At 45.8% G+C, this 20886-nt stretch overlaps 1 protein-coding gene across 5 annotated transcripts in view; it reads left to right on the forward strand.

Annotated features, from left to right (window-relative positions):
* Positions 1 to 20886, forward strand: part of CCDC152 (coiled-coil domain containing 152) — a 42630-nt gene that overhangs the window by 9302 nt on the left and 12442 nt on the right. For all 5 annotated transcript variants that reach the window (XR_011362184.1, XM_069962755.1, XM_069962757.1 and 2 more), the window contains exons 5-7: positions 1941 to 2005; positions 17773 to 17875; positions 20408 to 20535. Coding sequence is in view for 4 of the 5 variants with exons in the window: in XM_069962755.1 (XP_069818856.1) it covers positions 1941 to 2005; positions 17773 to 17875; positions 20408 to 20535 (296 nt within the window). In the remaining variant the exon portion in view is untranslated. The remainder of the gene's footprint in view (positions 1 to 1940; positions 2006 to 17772; positions 17876 to 20407; positions 20536 to 20886) is intronic.

Genomic DNA, 20886 nt, shown 5'->3' on the forward strand with positions numbered 1-20886 from the left:
ATAGCCTAAAGTGGATGACTTTATTCAGTATGATTTAACAATGAGTGATTGTTTTAGCCACCCATTAATGGACTTTTATGATTCAACAAGAAGTCGTCCATCTTAATAAATTTAGTTCACAAATGTTAGTTTACAATAGATCTTATGAGAAATAGCATTCTCAGAATATTCTTTGAACATTCCCAAAAGAGTGTTCCTCCTTCGTCCGATGTCATTGGTAATGTATGGGCAGTTTGAATAATTTTTTTGGCCAATATGGACTTAAAAAATGCCTCAAAACCTAACCCATTGACTTAATTGGAGAATGCTCAAAACACCCAAAACAGCATGAAATCAGTGTTAAAAATCAGCACCACAGAAAGAAAAAAGAAAGAAATTAGATTTTTTTTGCAACTACAAGGCCTTGGCCAACATAACCCTTTTGGTCACATGACCAATAGGCACGATAGACAGCAAGACACGGTGACACAGTGATGAATAAATAAAAAAAATAATCCCAAAGAAAAACTTTCCCATGGCGACCACTGTTTTATTATAGTTTATTTATTCCTTTGTTTATTGTCCCCATACGGAAGGGTTGTAAAATGATAAATGTTTTTACATTTTGTCTAATGCTTTTTCTTACATTATATCTTTAAAGAGGACCAATCACCTAAATTTAACTGTCCCTGTTGTAAAAGTTCCTCTCTCCCTAAGCCTATCTCTGAACATACAGACTGTCTTTGCAGTCTGTATCTTTCTAATTTACCTAATTCATCCTAGCGGCGCAGTAAGGCCGGGCGCGGACATCTTGATTATGTCCCTTGCGTTCCAATGGTGCGTTCCACCGTCGGACAGCTAGTGACGTCATCAAGATGGCGCCCGGCTTTACTGCACCGCTACAGAGGACTGGGTAAAGTATAAGATACAGACTGCAAAAGCAGTCTGTATCTTCAGTAATAAACTTTGTGAAGATACAGACTGCCTTTGCAGTCTGTATCTTATACTTTACCCAGTCCTCTGTAGCGGTGCTGTAAAGCCGGGCGCCATCTTGATGACGTCACTTGCGGCCCGATGGTGGAACGCACCATTGGAACGCAAGGGACATAACCAAGATGGCCGCGCCCGGCCTTAGTGCGCCGCTAGGATGGATTAGGTAAAATATAAGATACAGACTGCAAAGGCAGTCTGTATCTTTAGAGATAAACTAAACTGTCAGTTAGGACATTTATACACAGCGATCTCGCACTGTATAGCGCGGGATCACTGTGTATTTACAGAGCGGCGGGCAAAGGCTCATGGGAGCCCTTCCCGCTGCTCGGCATGCCGGGAGTTTCCTGTCGCGCGCCGGCTCTTTTGAAAAGAGCCGGCGCGCGACAGTGAAAGGAAATGCAAATATATTAAAACCCCGGCAAAAAATTTATTAATTATATTTACAAAAATTGATTAAAAATGAAACCTTATTAAATGGAGCAATAAAAAAAAAAATAACATTTGGCCGTGATTGGTTCTCTTTAAGATCAAAAGCCAACTATTCATGGCTTTCAGTACAGCTTGTGTACACTACTTCACTGGAGTTCATTAGGTTGAGGGCTAGGTTTATCAGGTAGCATAATAATGCAGTCTTATCACTAGTTGCTCTGCCAGGTAAGAGCCAGGGTACCCATGTTATACCATCAGGTAAACATTAATCAATCTTTAGGCTAGGTTCACAGACTGTCAAAATGATGACTGTTTCTATTGGATGGCTGTCATTTAAACTTAAATAACAGCTGTGGTTATCCAAATTATGGGTATTTTAAATAAAATAACGGCTGCTATTTTCATTTAAATGACAGCCGTCTAATAAAAATGGTCTTCATTTTGACGGCGTGTGAACATGCATAGCATTAACAAATTACAGTATAAGCTGTGTCTGTATGGTACATGTAATACATTTTTACACTTATGTTCCCATTTAGACGTAAATTTCAACCTTAAGAAGAAAATTAATACTTTGGAGCAAAAGCTACAAGATGTTACACAGGTGAAATATGTGATATAATATGTGTGAGTACAAAATATGTAGAATATAGAACAACAGCTGGATGGGAACTGCTGACTGACGATGCTCACCAACCAATGCACTGCCCAAACAACCTACTGCAGAAGTACATTGCAGGAGACTGAAATTTAACCCTATGTCCCTTCATTTTCATACAGGAGTGGCAATGTTAGAAAATAAATCAGATATAATTTCATATAGGCTATTAGGAAAGGGAATCTGTTAGCTCTATATCATGCTTAGAGTTCTAGCGTCTAGGAGGTGTTACCAAGCCACAGCATGCATGCCTCTTTATTTCCCAGACCCTACCTGCCTTATTTATGCAGGGCAGTTTCTAGGTCATTTTGGCAACAGGGCCAATTTTGATAAAAGCGCCCCCCCCCCCCCCACCTCACTCAGTTCCGCTCTGGGGAAGGAAGGGGGGCTTTTATCAAGATTCATGATACTAGGGGGAAGCAGTGTGTGTATTGCAGCATAGAGCAGTGCAGCGCTCCTAACAGATAATGTTCTACTCAATACAAATTCATTATACAGTGACTCACAGGTGACGTCTTCTTTGATCTGAGGCGTCACTTTGCGTTTCCTTTCCATCCGGCCCAGACCTCCATGATGATTTCTTGCAGCTACAATTCATCTCTTCTGAACCTGCCAGACAAACATCTCAGGATCCGTACATATCCAGGAACTTCCCTCCCCTTTCCCACCTATAAGGTCCCAAACTGTATTCTGGGAAAGCTGGATGACATCCATTATACTGACATACAGGATTAGGGGAGAGCTGGGTGACCTCCATTATATTGGCATACAGGATGCTGGGAGAGCTGGATGACCTCCATTACAATGACATACAGGATGCTGGGAGAGCTGGATGACCTCCATTACACTGACATACAGGATGCTGGGAAAGCTGGGTGACCTCCATTATACACTGACATACAGGATTAGGGGAGAGCTGGGTGACCTCCATTACACTGACATACAGGATTAGGGGAGAGCTGGGTGACCTCCATTATACTGACATACAGGATTAGGGGAGAGCTGGGTGACCTCCATTATACACTGACATACAGGATTAGAGGGGAGCTGGGGGACCTCCATTATACACTGACATACAGGATGCTGGGAGAGCTGGATGACCTCCATTACACTGACATACAGGATGCTGGGAGAGCTGGGTGACCTCCATTATACACTGACATACAGGATTAGAGGAGAGCTGGGTGACCTCCATTATACACTGACATACAGGATTAGGGGAGAGCTGGGTGACCTCCATTATACTGACATACAGGATTAGGGGAGAGCTGGATGACCTCCATTATACACTGCCATACAGGATTAGGGGAGAGCAGGGTGACCTCCATTATACACTGACATACAGGATTAGGGGAGAGCTGGGTGACCTCCATTATACTGACATACAGGATTAGGGGAGAGCTGGGTGACCTCCATTATACTGACATACAGGATTAGGGGAAAGCTGGGTGACCTCCATTATACTGACATACAGGATTAGGGGAGAGCTGGGTGACCTCCATTATACTGCCATACAGGATTAGGGGAGAGCTGGGTGACCTCCATTATACACTGACATACAGGATGCTGGGAGAGCTGGGTGACCTCCATTATACACTGACATACAGGATTAGGGGAGAGCTGGGTGACCTCCATTATTCACTGACATACAGGATTAGGGGAGAGCTGGGTGACCTCCATTATACACTGACATACAGGATTAGGGGAGAGCTGGGTGACCTCCATTATACACTGACATACAGGATTAGGGAGGAGCTGGGTGACCTCCATTATACACTGACATACAGGATTAGGGGAGAGCTGGGTGACCTCCATTATACTGACATACAGAATTAGGGGAGAGCTGGGTGACCTCCATTATACTGACATACAGGATTAGGGGAGAGCTGGGTGACCTCCATTATACACTGACATACAGGATTAGGGGAGAGCTGGGTGACCTCCATTATACACTGACATACAGGATTAGGGGAGAGCTGGGTGACCTCCATTATACACTGACATACAGGATTAGGGGAGAGCTGGGTGACCTCCATTATACACTGACATACAGGATTAGGGGAGAGCTGGGTGACCACCATTATACACTGCCATACAGGATTAGGGGAGAGCTGGGTGACCTCCATTATACACTGACATACAGGATTAGGGGAGAGCTGGGTGACCTCCATTAGACTGACATACAGGAATAGGGGAGAGCTGGGTGACCTCCATTATACTGACATACAGGATTAGGGGAGAGCTGGGTGACCTCCATTATACACTGACATACAGGATTAGGGGAGAGCTGGGTGACCTCCATTATACACTGACATACAGGATTAGGGAGGAGCTGGGTGACCTCCATTATACACTGACATACAGGATTAGGGAGGAGCTGGGTGACCTCCATTATACACTGACATACAGGATTAGGGAGGAGCTGGGTGACCTCCATTATACACTGACATACAGGATTAGGGGAGAGCTGGGTGACCTCCATTATACTGACATTCAGGATTAGGGGAGAGCTGGGTGACCTCCATTATACTGACATACAGGAATAGGGGAGAGCTGGGTGACCTCCATTATACTGACATACAAGATTAGGGGAGAGCTGGGTGACCTCCATTATACACTGACATACAGGATTAGGGGAGAGCTGGATGACCTCCATTATACACTGACATACAGGATTAGGGGAGAGCTGGGTGACCTCCATTATACACTGACATACAGGATTAGGGAGGAGCTGGGTGACCTCCATTATACACTGACATACAGGATTAGGGGAGAGCTGGGTGACCTCCATTATACTGACATTCAGGATTAGGGGAGAGCTGGGTGACCTCCATTATACTGACATACAGGAATAGGGGAGAGCTGGGTGACCTCCATTATACTGACATACAGGATTAGGGGAGAGCTGGGTGACCTCCATTATACACTGACATACAGGATTAGGGGAGAGCTGGATGACCTCCATTATACACTGACATACAGGATTAGGGGAGAGCTGGGTGACCTCCATTATACACTGACATACAGGATTAGGGAGGAGCTGGGTGACCTCCATTATACTGACATACAGGATTAGGGGAGAGCTGGGTGACCTCCATTATACTGACGTATAGGAATAGGGGAGAGCTGGGTGACCTCCATTATACTGACATACAAGATTAGGGGAGAGCTGGGTGACCTCCATTATACACTGACATACAGGATTAGGGGAGAGCTGGGTGACCTCCATTATACACTGACATACAGGATTAGGGGAGAGCTGGGTGACCTCCATTATACTGACATACAGGATTAGGGGAGAGCTGGGTGACCTCCATTATACACTGACATACAGGATTAGGGGAGAGCTGGGTGACCTCCATTATACACTGACATACAGGATTAGGGGAGAGCTGGGTGACCTCCATTATACACTGACATACAGGATTAGGGAGGAGCTGGGTGACCTCCATTATACACTGACATACAGGATTAGGGGAGAGCTGGGTGACCTCCATTATACTGACATACAGGATTAGGGGAGAGCTGGGTGACCTCCATTATACTGACATACAGGATTAGGGGAAAGCTGGGTGACCTCCATTATACTGACATACAGGATTAGGGGAGAGCTGGGTGACCTCCATTATACTGCCATACAGGATTAGGGGAGAGCTGGGTGACCTCCATTATACACTGACATACAGGATTAGGGGAGAGCTGGGTGACCTCCATTATACACTGACATACAGGATTAGGGGAGAGCTGGGTGACCTCCATTATTCACTGACATACAGGATTAGGGGAGAGCTGGGTGACCTCCATTATACACTGACATACAGGATTAGGGGAGAGCTGGGTGACCTCCATTATACACTGACATACAGGATTAGGGGAGAGCTGGGTGACCTCCATTATACTGACATACAGGATTAGGGGAGAGCTGGGTGACCTCCATTATACTGACATACAGGATTAGGGGAGAGCTGGGTGACCTCCATTACACTGACATACAGGATTAGGGGAGATCTGGATGACCTCCATTATACACTGACATACAGGATTAGGGGAGAGCTGGGTGACCTTCATTATACACTGACATACAGGATTAGGGGAGAGCTGGGTGACCTCCATTATACACTGACATACAGGATTAGGGGAGAGCTGGGTGACCTCCATTATACACTGACATACAGGATTAGGGGAGAGCTGGGTGACCTCCATTATACACTGACATACAGGATTAGGGGAGAGCTGGGTGACCACCATTATACACTGCCATACAGGATTAGGGGAGAGCTGGGTGACCTCCATTATACACTGACATACAGGATTAGGGGAGAGCTGGGTAACCTCCATTAGACTGACATACAGGAATAGGGGAGAGCTGGGTGACCTCCATTATACTGACATACAGGATTAGGGGAGAGCTGGGTGACCTCCATTATACACTGACATACAGGATTAGGGGAGAGCTGGGTGACCTCCATTATACACTGACATACAGGATTAGGGGAGAGCTGGGTGACCTCCATTATTCACTGACATACAGGATTAGGGGAGAGCTGGGTGACCTCCATTATACACTGACATACAGGATTAGGGGAGAGCTGGGTGACCTCCATTATACACTGACATACAGGATTAGGGGAGAGCTGGGTGACCTCCATTATACTGACATACAGGATTAGGGGAGAGCTGGGTGACCTCCATTATACTGACATACAGGATTAGGGGAGAGCTGGGTGACCTCCATTACACTGACATACAGGATTAGGGGAGATCTGGATGACCTCCATTATACACTGACATACAGGATTAGGGGAGAGCTGGGTGACCTTCATTATACACTGACATACAGGATTAGGGGAGAGCTGGGTGACCTCCATTATACACTGACATACAGGATTAGGGGAGAGCTGGGTGACCTCCATTATACACTGACATACAGGATTAGGGGAGAGCTGGGTGACCTCCATTATACACTGACATACAGGATTAGGGGAGAGCTGGGTGACCACCATTATACACTGCCATACAGGATTAGGAGAGAGCTGGGTGACCTCCATTATACACTGACATACAGGATTAGGGGAGAGCTGGGTAACCTCCATTAGACTGACATACAGGAATAGGGGAGAGCTGGGTGACCTCCATTATACTGACATACAGGATTAGGGGAGAGCTGGGTGACCTCCATTATACACTGACATACAGGATTAGGGGAGAGCTGGGTGACCTCCATTATACACTGACATACAGGATTAGGGAGGAGCTGGGTGACCTCCATTATACACTGACATACAGGATTAGGGGAGAGCTGGGTGACCTCCATTATACTGACATTCAGGATTAGGGGAGAGCTGGGTGACCTCCATTATACTGACATACAGGAATAGGGGAGAGCTGGGTGACCTCCATTATACTGACATACAAGATTAGGGGAGAGCTGGGTGACCTCCATTATACACTGACATACAGGATTAGGGGAGAGCTGGATGACCTCCATTATACACTGACATACAGGATTAGGGGAGAGCTGGGTGACCTCCATTATACACTGACATACAGGATTAGGGAGGAGCTGGGTGACCTCCATTATACTGACATACAGGATTAAGGGAGAGCTGGGTGACCTCCATTATACACTGACATACAGGATTAGGGGAGAGCTGAGTGACCTCCATTATACACTGACATACAGGATTAGGGAGGAGCTGGGTGACCTCCATTATACACTGACATACAGGATTAGGGGAGAGCTGGGTGACCTCCATTATACACTGACATACAGGATTAGGGGAGAGCTGGGTGACCTCCATTATACTGACATTCAGGATTAGGGGAGAGCTGGGTGACCTCCATTATACTGACGTATAGGAATAGGGGAGAGCTGGGTGACCTCCATTATACTGACATACAAGATTAGGGGAGAGCTGGGTGACCTCCATTATACACTGACATACAGGATTAGGGGAGAGCTGGATGACCTCCATTATACACTGACATACAGGATTAGGGGAGAGCTGGATGACCTCCATTATACACTGACATACAGGATTAGGGGAGAGCTGGGTGACCTCCATTATACACTGACATACAGGATTAGGGGAGAGCTGGGTGACCTCCATTATACTGACATACAGGATTAGGGGAGAGCTGGGTGACCTCCATTATACACTGACATACAGGATTAGGGGAGAGCTGGGTGACCTCCATTATACACTGACATACAGGATTAGGGGAGAGCTGGGTGACCTCCATTATACACTGACATACAGGATTAGGGAGGAGCTGGGTGACCTCCATTATACACTGACATACAGGATTAGGGGAGAGCTGGGTGACCTCCATTATACACTGACATACAGGATTAGGGGAGAGCTGGGTGACCTCCATTATACTGACATTCAGGATTAGGGGAGAGCTGGGTGACCTCCATTATACTGACATACAGGAATAGGGGAGAGCTGGGTGACCTCCATTATACTGACATACAGGATCAGGGGAGAGCTGGGTGACCTCCATTATACACTGACATACAGGATTAGGGGAGAGCTGGGTGACCTCCATTATACTGACATACAGGATTAGGGGAGAGCTGGGTGACCTCCATTATACACTGACATACAGGATTAGGGGACAGCTGGGTGACCTCCATTATACACTGACATACAGGATTAGGGGAGAGCTGGGTGACCTCCATTATACTGACATACAGGATTAGGGGAAAGCTGGGTGACCTCCATTATACACTGACATACAGGATTAGGGGAGAGCTGGGTGACCTCCATTATACACTGACATACAAGATTAGGGGAGAGCTGGGTGACCTTTCAACTCTGGGGCGGGGCTTATCGTCGGGGGCGGGGCTTATCGCGGGGGGGCGGGGGGCTTATCGGGACATATCGGGGCTCCCTCTGTACAGGATCCCCCACCAGCTACTCACCTCTGTCCCTGCAGCCTCCAGCTCCTCTTCAGGTCCCTCCGTCCTCTTCTGGCTTCCGGTGCAGGCAGCCACCTGTCATACAGAGGCCGCCTGCACAGGAAGCCTCTGTCTCTGCCCCGGCTGCTGTTTCCTTTAGCTGTGCATGCTGTACGCACAGCTAAAGGTCTCTCTGGCCTGGGGATCTGGAACTTAGATTCCAGATCCTCGGGCCAGCCCTGATGATGCGGGGGCTGCGGGCCGGGTACTGTCGGGCGCCGCCTGGCGCCCCCTAGCTGTGGGCGCCCCGTGCAGTGGCCCGGCTCGCCCGCCCCTAGAAACGGCCCTGGATTTATGTACAGAAATCGGTGCTGGAAGCCAAGCCTGTACATCAATCATGTAGGGCAAGGAGTGGGAATGGAAAGAGAAAGCATGCTTTTTGCAGTTTGGCAGTCCTCAATGACACTTATAGGGGGTTTCTGATTAGGTTAACTACATGTTAAATCATCCACCTCCTGGAGACTAACAATTCTTTCCATACTTGTCACCCTCATTCCCCCCAGTTCAGCCTGCTGCTTTCTGCTGAAGACACAGAAACTTGTGTGTGAGCTTTTGACTCTGTCTCTGCTCTGATGTGCCTTTTCCTTCTCTCTTCCATGACAGCTCTTGGAAACAAGGTCCCCGGCTGGCTGTCTCTGCACTCTATTATGCGAGGAGGGTTAATCACAGTGAGGTCACCAGCAACTTGACCTCAGATTAACTGCATCACAGAGTGCAACCCTAGGGCCCTAAGGTAACCCTGTGGCTCTGAGTATGACATAGAGCTGACAGACTTCCTTTAATAGATGGGTTTCCTCTGTTTAAGATCCTCATCTCTTGCCCACAGTAAGCACAGGTGGAAAGAGCTTTTTTTCTCTCTCTGGATGACGTGTCCTGAATTACAGACACAACTCATTCACTTGCAAGGTCAATGTGAAATGCTTATTTCTCCTATAGAGGCACTGCAGAGAGATTAAACACTTCCAGCTAGAATTCCCTACAGATGATCCCTGCAGGTCCCAGCAGGTCCCACTTTGTGATCTGTTTATTGCCAAGGCATTCTTCTAAAAAATAAAAATGCTTTTAAACTCTTGCATTAACTGGTAGATGTTTGATTTTAGAAGGAAATGCTTTGAGAGCATAATAACTTTACCATAGGCTTTATCTCAGTAAATTAAAATGAGATGTCTATAGCGCTAGTCTTTCTGATTAATGGTTACAAAAATAAGTGGCTCAGCGGTTATAAGCAGCTCAGCCATAAACAGCATTGCTCTGTATGAAGATAATCCAGATATTTACATGATGAGCACACTGAAAACAAGTCAATGTAGAAAGCTGCATTCAATTAAAGCATTTGAACAAACCAGAAAATGACTCAATACATTAACCCCCAGAACATATTTTCGCCACTACTGAGGGAATTGTCTTGTTCCTTTGAGAGCAATTAGTGGCAAAAACAAGTTAATGGATTTGACATTTTGAACTATTTAACAGTATAAAGGTCTGAGATGGCAAATTGGTGAAAAATCTGGAGGGCATTTTGCTTCTCCAAATAAGATGAAGAAAACAGGCACTTTAGTTATGTCAAATAAACTGAAGGTGCAACAGCAACCGACAGGTGCAGGGGCTCACTGTATAAACTCCTCCCAGTGTACACACGGTAAACACCTGCTCTGTAGATATTAAAAACTATTTGATCAGAGTGTACCATGTCGCCACGTTAAGGTGTCCTCGAGACATGGTCCCTACTGGAGTATATACGGTGAGCCCCTGCACCTGTCGGTTGCTGTTGCATCTTCAGTTTTTTTGTCTGTACTTAACCCATAGGCGACCCTGGCAGGGCTGCGCTCTGAACCACCGCGGTCCCGGGTGCCACTCGTAGCCCAGGACCGCGGCTATTAGCGGGCATGGTCCGATCACCGTGCCCGCTAATACAGTAATCGGATGCAACTGTCAAAGTTGACAGCTGCATCTGATTACTTTAATGCAGTCATCCCTGGTGTCTAGTGGGGAGGACAACGAAATTTTTTTCAATTTCACCACACTTTGAATTTTTTTCTGGTTTTGCCGTTCCCTGGTTTTCCCTGGGCGTACCATCCCTGATATTGGATTCCAATTCTTCTAACCAAAGCTTTAAGGATCTAGCTACTGAGGTGCTTGCTACCATAGGTTTAAAAATAGCTGCTGCCGCCTCCCAGACTTTCCTAAGACAGCTTTGTGCTCTTCTATCCATGGGATCTTTCAGCGTGCCCATATCCTCAAAAGGCAAAGCCCCCTGATTTCTCGTTATCTTGGATACTGGAGGATCAATCATAGGGCTCTATCCCATCTTTCAGTCTCTGTTTCGTCAAAGGGATACTTGCGTTTCATAGCCCTAGGTACAAAAAACTTTTTATCAGGTTTTTTCCACTCTCTATCTATTAAATCCTTCATAGTATGATGGATTGGAAAAACCTTCTTCTTCCTAGGGGCCAGACTTTCAAACATTTTGTCCTGAATAGATAAAGTCTCTTTAGTTTACTCCATATTCATTGTGGCTCTAACCGCCTTAACTAGGGACTCTACTTTGTCCACTGGAAATAATGGCCTGACCGATAACTCATCTGATGAATTGTCAGAAGATGCTTGACATTTCCCCTCTTCCTCTGGATCAGACTCCAGCGTAATAGTAGGACTGGAAGAGTGGGATACAGCCACCTCGTGTCTAGATGTAGAGGCTGAAGAAGCTGAGGTAGAGGCTGGGGTAGAAGCGGCTGAGCCAGACCTCTCCTTAGGCATAGCCTTCGTAACTTCATCTCTAATTAAACCCCTGGAAGTACAAGTGAGATAACCTTAAGGGAACCTTTGGACCAGCATAAAAACACATAATCTACATAAACAGATAAATCTCACTTAATGCTCTTCATAAAGGAAGGAGACTCTTCTTCCATAACTTTACAAAGGCACATATTGCACAGGGACTTAGAATAGGTGGAATGCAGTTTCTTATGACACATCAGGCACTCCTTTCTACTCTTTCCTTTTTTAGAAGAATCCTACAGTAGTAGAAAAAAACATCAATCAGGAAAGGAAACACAGGAAAATTATTTGGGATACAACCCCTCTCACCACCATGAGAACCTCTGCCTGGGATTCCTGTGTCTCAGTGTGTTCCGCTTCCTCTTCCATGACTGAAGCTGAAAAAGCTGTAGTAGCAGTAGTGGGAAGCACCTCCACCTGCTGTAGTATGCTGGTCCAGAAGCTGGCTGGGTTCCTGTTCCAGTTGGTACACACTTGAAAAACCACCTCCCACTTTGAATTCAAAGAGGGGGACGGCCCCCCCCCCTCCCTCTCACCAATCGTGGCGAGCTGCCGAACACCGTCGACAACGGACTGCCCCTCCTAGCCCCTGACAGATTCTTGATGCCATCAGGTGAGAAGAGTCCACCCCCAGTCCACGCCGGCGCCGGAAGTACGCGCGACGCAGACTGGAAGCCATACTGCACCCAGAGCGCCCACCGGAAGTAGGCCACATCACATGATCGCATAGTTACGTCACCACGCAGACGTGGGCACGCACGCCCGCGCCCGCCGGAAGCCGCCCCTATGCTGCCATGAACGCCAGGCCCCCCCTGCAGGCCCGGAACCCGGCGGAAACTCACCCTGGAAGGAGGAAGAAGGGAATTTAGGCCAAAAGGAGGGGAACCAGGAGGATCGCAGACTGACCATGTGGCTCTTCTCTGGTAAAAGGCTTACACCGGCAGGGTGACCCAGGCTATCAATTACTTAGGAACCGGGCGCCCACAGCTTCAGCTTGATCCTGGCGACTTCTGGGAAGGTGCAGAGGAGCTGCACCCTCCACCATCCTTCTTCTCAGAAGACAGGAAACAGAACTGGTGTAAGGGGCTCCTTTTAAAGTTTGATTGATTGATTGATTGATTGATTGCCTGGCGGCTGTTTCCTGTCTCATGAGAAGGAGGATGGACGCTCTCCAGGGGTGCTGTCATAGGGCGAGAAGGGAAAATTCAGCCTGTCATTGCAAAGAACAATTAGTGGCGCAAAAAATAAGGGCTCATGTGGGTTTCTAAAAATGCAAAAATGCAAGTGCTATGGCCTTTTAAGTAGGGATGGTCCGAACCCTCCGAGGTTCGGGTTCGTATGAACCCGAACGCTCGGCATCAGATTCCCGCTGTCTGCCCGCTCCGTGGAGCGGGTGGATACAGCGGGAGGACCGCCTGGAAAACTGGGATACAGCCTATGGCTATGGCTAAATCCCAGTTTTCCAGGCGGTCCTCCTGCTGGATCCGCCCGCTGCATGGAGCGGGCAGACAACGGGAATCATTACCGAGAGTTCGGGTTCGTACGAACCCGAACCGAACTCGGTTTGGACCATCCCTACTTTTAAGCACAAGGAGGGAAAAACAAAAACACAAAAATTGAAATTGGCCCGGTCCTCTAAGAGTTAAGCCACAAGCAGCGTGCAACCTGCAGTGTGAACAGAGTCATAGATGTGCTGCCAATTTTTTCTTTTTTTCTGTTGAATGTGGGGGGTGTGGCTACCTCCTGTTGGCTTGCACTCCACCCATGTCCCAAGGCTGCTATAAAAAGAGATCATTTGGCTCCTATCTGCCCAGTTGTAGGCTTATTCAGCCCAGGAGAGGCCATTGCTAGTGTGAAAATGCTAGAGTAGGGACCATGTCTCGAGGACCCCTTAACGTGGCGACATGGTACACACTGTTTGATCAAATAGTTTGCTAAGATCCTTACTTTTTAATATCTACAGAGCAGGTGTTTACCGTGTGTACGCTGGGAGGAGTATATACGGTGAGCCCCTGCACCTGTGGGTTGCTGTTGCACCTTCTGTTTTTTTGTCTGTACTTAAGCCACAAGCAGCGTGCAACCTGCAGTGTGAACATAGTCATAGATGTGCTGCCAATTTTTTCTTTTTTACTTTAGTTACATTAATTAAATAAGAGATTTGTACAAAATGTTTCCAATAGGTGGTGCTGAGATATAAAAATCATGGTATCAATGTTTAATATGTCTCTCTTGGTTTTCAACATCTCTTTAGTCGCAAAACTTTGTTTTCCACCGCTGAACAGAGTGAGTCAGCGTTCGTCACTACAATATGCTGATGAATGTTGCCCTTCAGATCTGACACTGATGCAGCTCTGTCACAATAGACCTGGTCCTTCAAAAAATCCCATAACAATAAGTGACGTGGTGAGAATAGAAGAGTGAGGGGGAAAATAATGGCTGATCACCCGAGCATTTGTGAAAAGCTCAATTTATGCCATAGTATAGTGATCATATAGAATTACTACTATTTTAGATTTACCTATATTCTAGCAATGACTTTGGTATTATTTCAGAACACTACAGTGATTACCCAGCATTATCTGCCACTGTTATGTCTTTACTGTGTAGTACCAATACATGCACTTAATTATTAAAGGAGTTGTCCGGCCTTTTTTAATATTATGCTCCTGGTGCATATATAAAACAATAAACATGTTATCCTTACCTCTCCCCCTGCTTCCTTCTCTGGTGTCGCCAGTGTCCCCTGTTTAGTACAGAGCCTCCACTTCCGACACAAACTTGTCTCAGTAGTGACAGCCCACTCAGCCAATAACTGGCACTGGGCTGTCCGGTCTCAGGCAGTGGTTGGCTGAGCGAGCTGTCACTCCAGAGACACGTTTTTCATGGAAGTGGAGGCTCTGCAGTCAGCGGGGATCAATGACAAGAGGACACTGGGGGAGCGTGGAGAGGTAAGTATAACATGTTAATTTTTTTATATGCATTAGGAGCAATATATTTAAAAAGTCCGACTGCCAGACAACCCCTTTAAGTAATTATGTTTCTCTCTTTTTTTCCCATCTAATAAATCCCAGTCTCACGCTACACATTTGCCCAGAAAGATTCGCACATGTCAACCCAGTTCTACCATTGTTAAATAGATTAACCAAAGAGTCCTCTCCCTCTTTCTCTTCACTGAATCTATGCCTCTAGAGTAGCGTGGTAATAAATGGTGCCTACACAGGAACAATTAGGCTATGTTCACACTATGTACTACGGCCGTTGTTGCCAATTGCCACAATGACCATGATTAATAAAAAAAATATACACATAGTATACACTCCGGCCGGGATCTCTAGCGGCGCCACAGAAAGCTGACATGTCAGTTTTCTGCAGCCACTATTCACTGAATAGCGGCCGCAGAAAACCCTGTCAGTGCACACTATGGAGCGAGTGGCTCCGGCCGCACGCTCTATAGTATGCAGTGGGGAGTTCTGATGCGGGTGCGCACGGATGCGCCCGCATGAGAACTAAGCGGCGCTAGAGATTATTCAGCCGATACTGCAGTACTGGCCGGGATAATTTTTTCTGAGACCGGCCGTTCCATGATTCGGCCGGGTCACGGAACGGACGGTCTCATACTAAGTGTGACCATAGCCTTACTACGCAAGTGCAAGATTTCAGATAAAAGTAACACAGAGGGGCAGCTCAGAATTTATTTGAAGATGTGGCAGCAAGAGTGGGTGGGCAAGCCTATTGCTTCACCAATGCTCCAAGTGTGCCAGATTATAAATAAACATCATTTTCCCACAAAACAACGCAGCAGTAAAACTAAACAAAAGTACCATTATGATGACAGTAATATGCGCTATTAGGCTTACCTGCTGGTAGGCTCCCTTTAAATGTATATATATCCATTGAATATATGTCAGCCTTTACTTGTTATTAGCATATACAGCTGCAAAACACTGTTCTTTTTGTTGTTCTTGAAGAAATTGAAAAACAAGCAATGCTGGAGAATGTGGTTGACATCAGTGAGGATGCAAGAAGCTAACTTCTCCTATTTATATAGCTAGCAGTCTAGGACAACTTTGTTAATATCTCTGGAAGAACCACAAATACTTTTATACATAAAAATATATATCTAGGCAACTTACACTAAAGTCTACATAGACAGTTGTAAATATAAGTATATCTAAGAAGAGCTACCCCTGTACACGTGTAGATTGTGCTTTGTATCTACAACAGCAATTGTAATAACCAGTAATAACAGCTTTGTAATAACCATTTCCTCACAATTACATGTCCTTGTCTTACCATTTTCAGTACCTCTTATATTTTCTTTACTAGAAGTCAGGTATAATAAGCTCTGTCTTTTACCGCTAAAAATGTACATACAGTATTCGTATAACAGAAGTCTGGACTAGCTGAGTAGTAGTTTCTAATGATTGGTATTGTTATACCTTTTTTTTTTTTTTTGGACCACAGTTTAGTAGTTACGATTGTATACTCGTCTAGTCTATGAATGTTCATAATTATGAACGAACAATGTATACATACACCAAAAGATTTGCGAACAATTAAAAATGATTGTATAATGAGCTCAAAGGATGCGATCAATGACATATGAACAAATTTTTGTTAATAATTTGATTGTTTCCTGCACACACACACAGACAGAAAGATTATCCTAATTTACCTAAATGATTTAACAATTTTCCGCACAATAATCTTCTTGTGTAAAAGGGCCCTCAGGCGATATTTCGTTTTCTCCGATTAATGATAAACAATTGGAAACGAGTGCTTTCGGGACCGACCTGAAATCATTTACCATAATACACGGAACGATAGTCGTTAGTTACAAAAAAGCGATCTTAATTACAAGCGAATTGTATACTGTACATACACCAAAAGATTTGCGAACGCTTATTAATGATTTTATGGTCAGCTCAAAAGATGCGATCAACGACATAAGAACGAATTTTCGTTATTGGTTTGATCGTTGCCTGCATACACACAGAAAGATTATAGCTTAAGTGCGAACGATTTTTCACATGATGATCTTTCTATGTAATAGGATCCTTAGTCAGAAAAGGATCCAGCAGGAAGGAGAATTTATTCTTTTATGTTTCCCATTCCTTTTGAATCCACTGATTTTGGTCCTAGAACTGCATTGACAGTATTCCAAAAAACTGTGACACCAACCTAAAGACAGAAAAACATCAGAAAAGAAGACCCAGTGCCGAAATAGCAATGCAAGCCTAACAGTAATTGTTTTATAGCAAGAATCCCATAGCAGCATTGCAGTATATAATATTTGCTACTAGAGATAAGCGAACCTCAAGCATGCTCGAGTCCATCTGAACCCGATCGTTCGGCATTTGATTAGCGGTGGCTGCTGAAATTGGATAAAGCCCTAAGGCTATGTGAAAAACATGGATATAGTCATTGGCTGTATCCATGTTTTTAGACAACCATAAAGGGGTACTCCAGCGGGGGGGGGGGCACTTTTTTGCTGGGACCGGGGAGGAGGTGGCCGAGGGAAAAGACGTCCACTCACCTTCCCGGTTCCAGTGGCGGGTCCCGCATCGCGGCGCTCCGGTGCCTGGTTCCCGATCGCTTCCAGGTGTCTGATGCAGGCCTGAGACGTGACGTCTCAGGTCCGCTCAGCCACTCAGTGAAGGAGGCGGGATCTGAGCGGACTTGAAACGCATCCCGCCTCCTTCACTGAGTGGCTGAGCGGACCCCCCCGCTGGAGTACCCCTTTAAAGCTTTATCCAACTTCAGCAGCCCCCGCTAATCAAATGCCGAACGATTGGGTTCAGATGGACTCAAGCATGCTCGACGTTCACTCATCTCTATTTGCTACTAGTACAAAATATACAATGGTCTATAATAAACCAACATGAAAGGGGACATCTCTTTTGAAATCATTTTCAGCAACTTTTATTATTATTATTATTATTATTATTATTAATCCAATGCACTCTTTTAGGAGTATAAGAAAAATGTAGACTCACTAATGGATGAGATGAGAAAAAAGGAAGAAAATTACATGACTCACGTGCAGAAGATTCAACGTGAAATGGAGGACAAATGTGGGTTTTTCAATGACACTTTGCTAATACAGATGCTGTGCTCATCATTATTGTGGCATCATCTAGATGGATAATGAGAATTTATCAGTAGGGTTACGCTTCCCTATCTTAGGATAGCATAAACTATTGACAGAGAAGATGAACAGAATGATGTATCACTTACATTGTTCTGTTCAGCTGATTTGGAGATATACTCCTAAATAGCAAGGACTCTAGGAACCACACACTAGCCCTATCCACTGTGTGTGTGCTCAATAGTCCTCGATATTCATTAGTACCAGCTCCTTCTGCCTACAATTTGGCAGTTTTCTATCTATACTGTGTATATATAATGTATATGGGCAGACAGCTGTCAATCAGCAGCCGGTCGGCAGAGGGAGTGCCACAGCATGAAGCCCACTCTCCTGCATATCAGGAGAATAGATGAACAGAATGATGTAAGTAATGGTGCGTTTATGGTGGTTTAAGGCACCATAAACCTAGTGCCACATTCCCTTTATAAGAATGGGATTGGAGTTACCTCCAAAGTGGGCTGCTGCTGTGTTTAGAGCAGACTCAGCCCCTAAACTCCATCTTTATCACTGTCCTATACATTTACGGTTGCTGGTTACTTATAATGGAGTTTGTGGACAAAGAACATATTCTGTGTATATTATGTGAGTTATCTTAAAGGGGTATTCCCCCCAAAATTGTTTTTGCATTAATACATTGCACACCCGTAGCTTTCAATCTTTCCAATATAAAGTTATTATGGATTCTGCACAGTTTTGCTGTTATCTAATTGCATTCACCCCCACTGAACGCATGGAATCATCAACTCGACACCACTCCCTGCACCTGGCCCCCACCTTCGGAGTCGGCATCACGTGTCCTCCCTCTCCCGCGTCCATTGTCAATCCCCCGCTTGGAGTTCACGCCCCCCTGCATCTCACCCAGCAGTAGTGATTGAAGCAACACCCGAGATGACAGCTCTGCTGAGGCATAGCTGTGGCTTTCACAGTACTTGTAGAACTAGAGCTCCCAGCATGCTCATCCTTCTCTCCGTGCATGCTGGGAGTTGTAGCTGGGAGAGCCAGAGGTAGAGGAGAGGTGCACGGATGTAGGTCCACACCCCAACCATAGTCCCCCCCCCACGACCCGCCCACCCCAATGCTGCATCCCACCCGGAGGCGGCCTGCGGCGCAACACCGCCATCCTCCCCCCCCCCACATGCCACCAGGTGGCCGCTTGCGGCGGCGCCCGACCCCCCCCCCCCCCCCGCGCATCTCATCCGGAGGCGGCCCCCAGCCAGCACCAACACCCCTGTACTCCCCCCCCCCTGCATCTCACCCGGCGGCGGCACCCCTCCACCCCCAGCATCTTACCCGGTGGCGGCCCGCAGTGGGAGAGTCACTAGTTGGGGAACACTGCTTCTATACAGCTGTAATAGAAGTGTTTGTAGTGACGTTGATGCACACTTAGACGTCATGGTGATCATGGCTGTGATGTGTGACATGGTCTCCTGTCATTTGGTTGCTGTCATGCTCTCCTCATTATATATATATATATATATATATATATATATATATATATGTATAGTGCTTGTGACTATGAGGGATCCTCACACTGATGTAGCAGAGCTGGATCTATCAGGATAATTCATGACTGTGGTCATATAGATAACTATATACAGGGATGTAGCATCTCACCCCCCCCGCATCTCACCCGCGATTCTGCTATGCAACTCAATCGACTCTGCTATGCAACTCACTCGACTCTGCTATGCAACTCACTCGACTCTGCTATGCAACTCACTCGACTCTGCTATGCAACTCACTCGACTCTGCCATGCAACTTACTCAACTCTGCTATGCAACTCATTTGACTTTGCTATGCAACTCACTCGACTCTGCTATGCAACTCACTCGACTCTGCTATGCAACTCACTCGACTCTGCTATGCAACTCACTCGACTCTGCTATGCAACTCACTCGACTCTGCTATGCAACTTACTCGACTCTGCTATGCAACTCATTTGACTTTGCTATGCAACTCATTTGACTTTGCTATGCAACTCACTCGACTGTGCTATGCAACTCACTCAACCCTGCTATGCAACTCACTCGACTCTGCTATGTCACTCACCCAACTCTGCTATGTCTTGTGGATATCAGCTCTGCTACACCATGGACCAATCAGATATAAGCATTGCATGTTGGGAGATGTAGTTTTCTGGCCGGCGCCATGTTGGATATAGTTCTGCTTTTTTTTAAAACTAGTAACTATAGAACGGAAGCAGCTAGAAAGATGAGAGATGGCTCAAAATTCTCAGGAGGACTTGGTGAGTAAGACCAGCTAGGTTTGGGGGCATTTTATTTTTTTAGCTCTTGGGGGGAATACCCCTTTAAGTGTAGTGTATTATTTTAGCTTGGTAATAGATAAGCACTAGTGAGATGTCCCTCTATGCTATGAGCTTAGTGACAAATCTGATCTATGTCTAAGCCAGTGAAAGGAATAATCAATGTCACACTAACAGTTATCTTATACTTACAGTATTGATTAAAGAGGAAGAGAAACATAATCTCCTATCTACAAAGGACAAGGAAATATCAGATTTATGGACACAGCTACGAAGTCAAGAGAAAGAAAAGCAAAGTGAGATGATCAAGCAGCAAATAGAGGTATTTACAAGTATGAGAAGGGCCTGCACATATTAAGAAGAACATATAAGTATTTTTCTTTGTTGGGGGGGGGGGGGGGGGGGCACTTATATCCATACTTTCTGGTTGTACTTTCTGGCTGAGCAGTACACAATTCCCAGAATGCTTTGCATTTACTTAGCTCTTGTTCACATTCCTCCCCCTCTGCTTACTCTCCTCCCACAGCACTCCTGCCAGTTACCTGCCCAAAGCTGTTTCAGAACATCTTTCTTCACAGCACCTGCTGCATTCACTTCCTATCTGCTCTTTCTATAGTATCAGTCAGCACTGCACTCTCCCTAGATGTCCCAAAAATGTATGTAGGCTGGTGAT

The sequence above is a fragment of the Dendropsophus ebraccatus genome, chromosome 3, assembly GCF_027789765.1.
Source record: "Dendropsophus ebraccatus isolate aDenEbr1 chromosome 3, aDenEbr1.pat, whole genome shotgun sequence".
Classification (NCBI taxonomy): domain Eukaryota; kingdom Metazoa; phylum Chordata; class Amphibia; order Anura; family Hylidae; genus Dendropsophus; species Dendropsophus ebraccatus.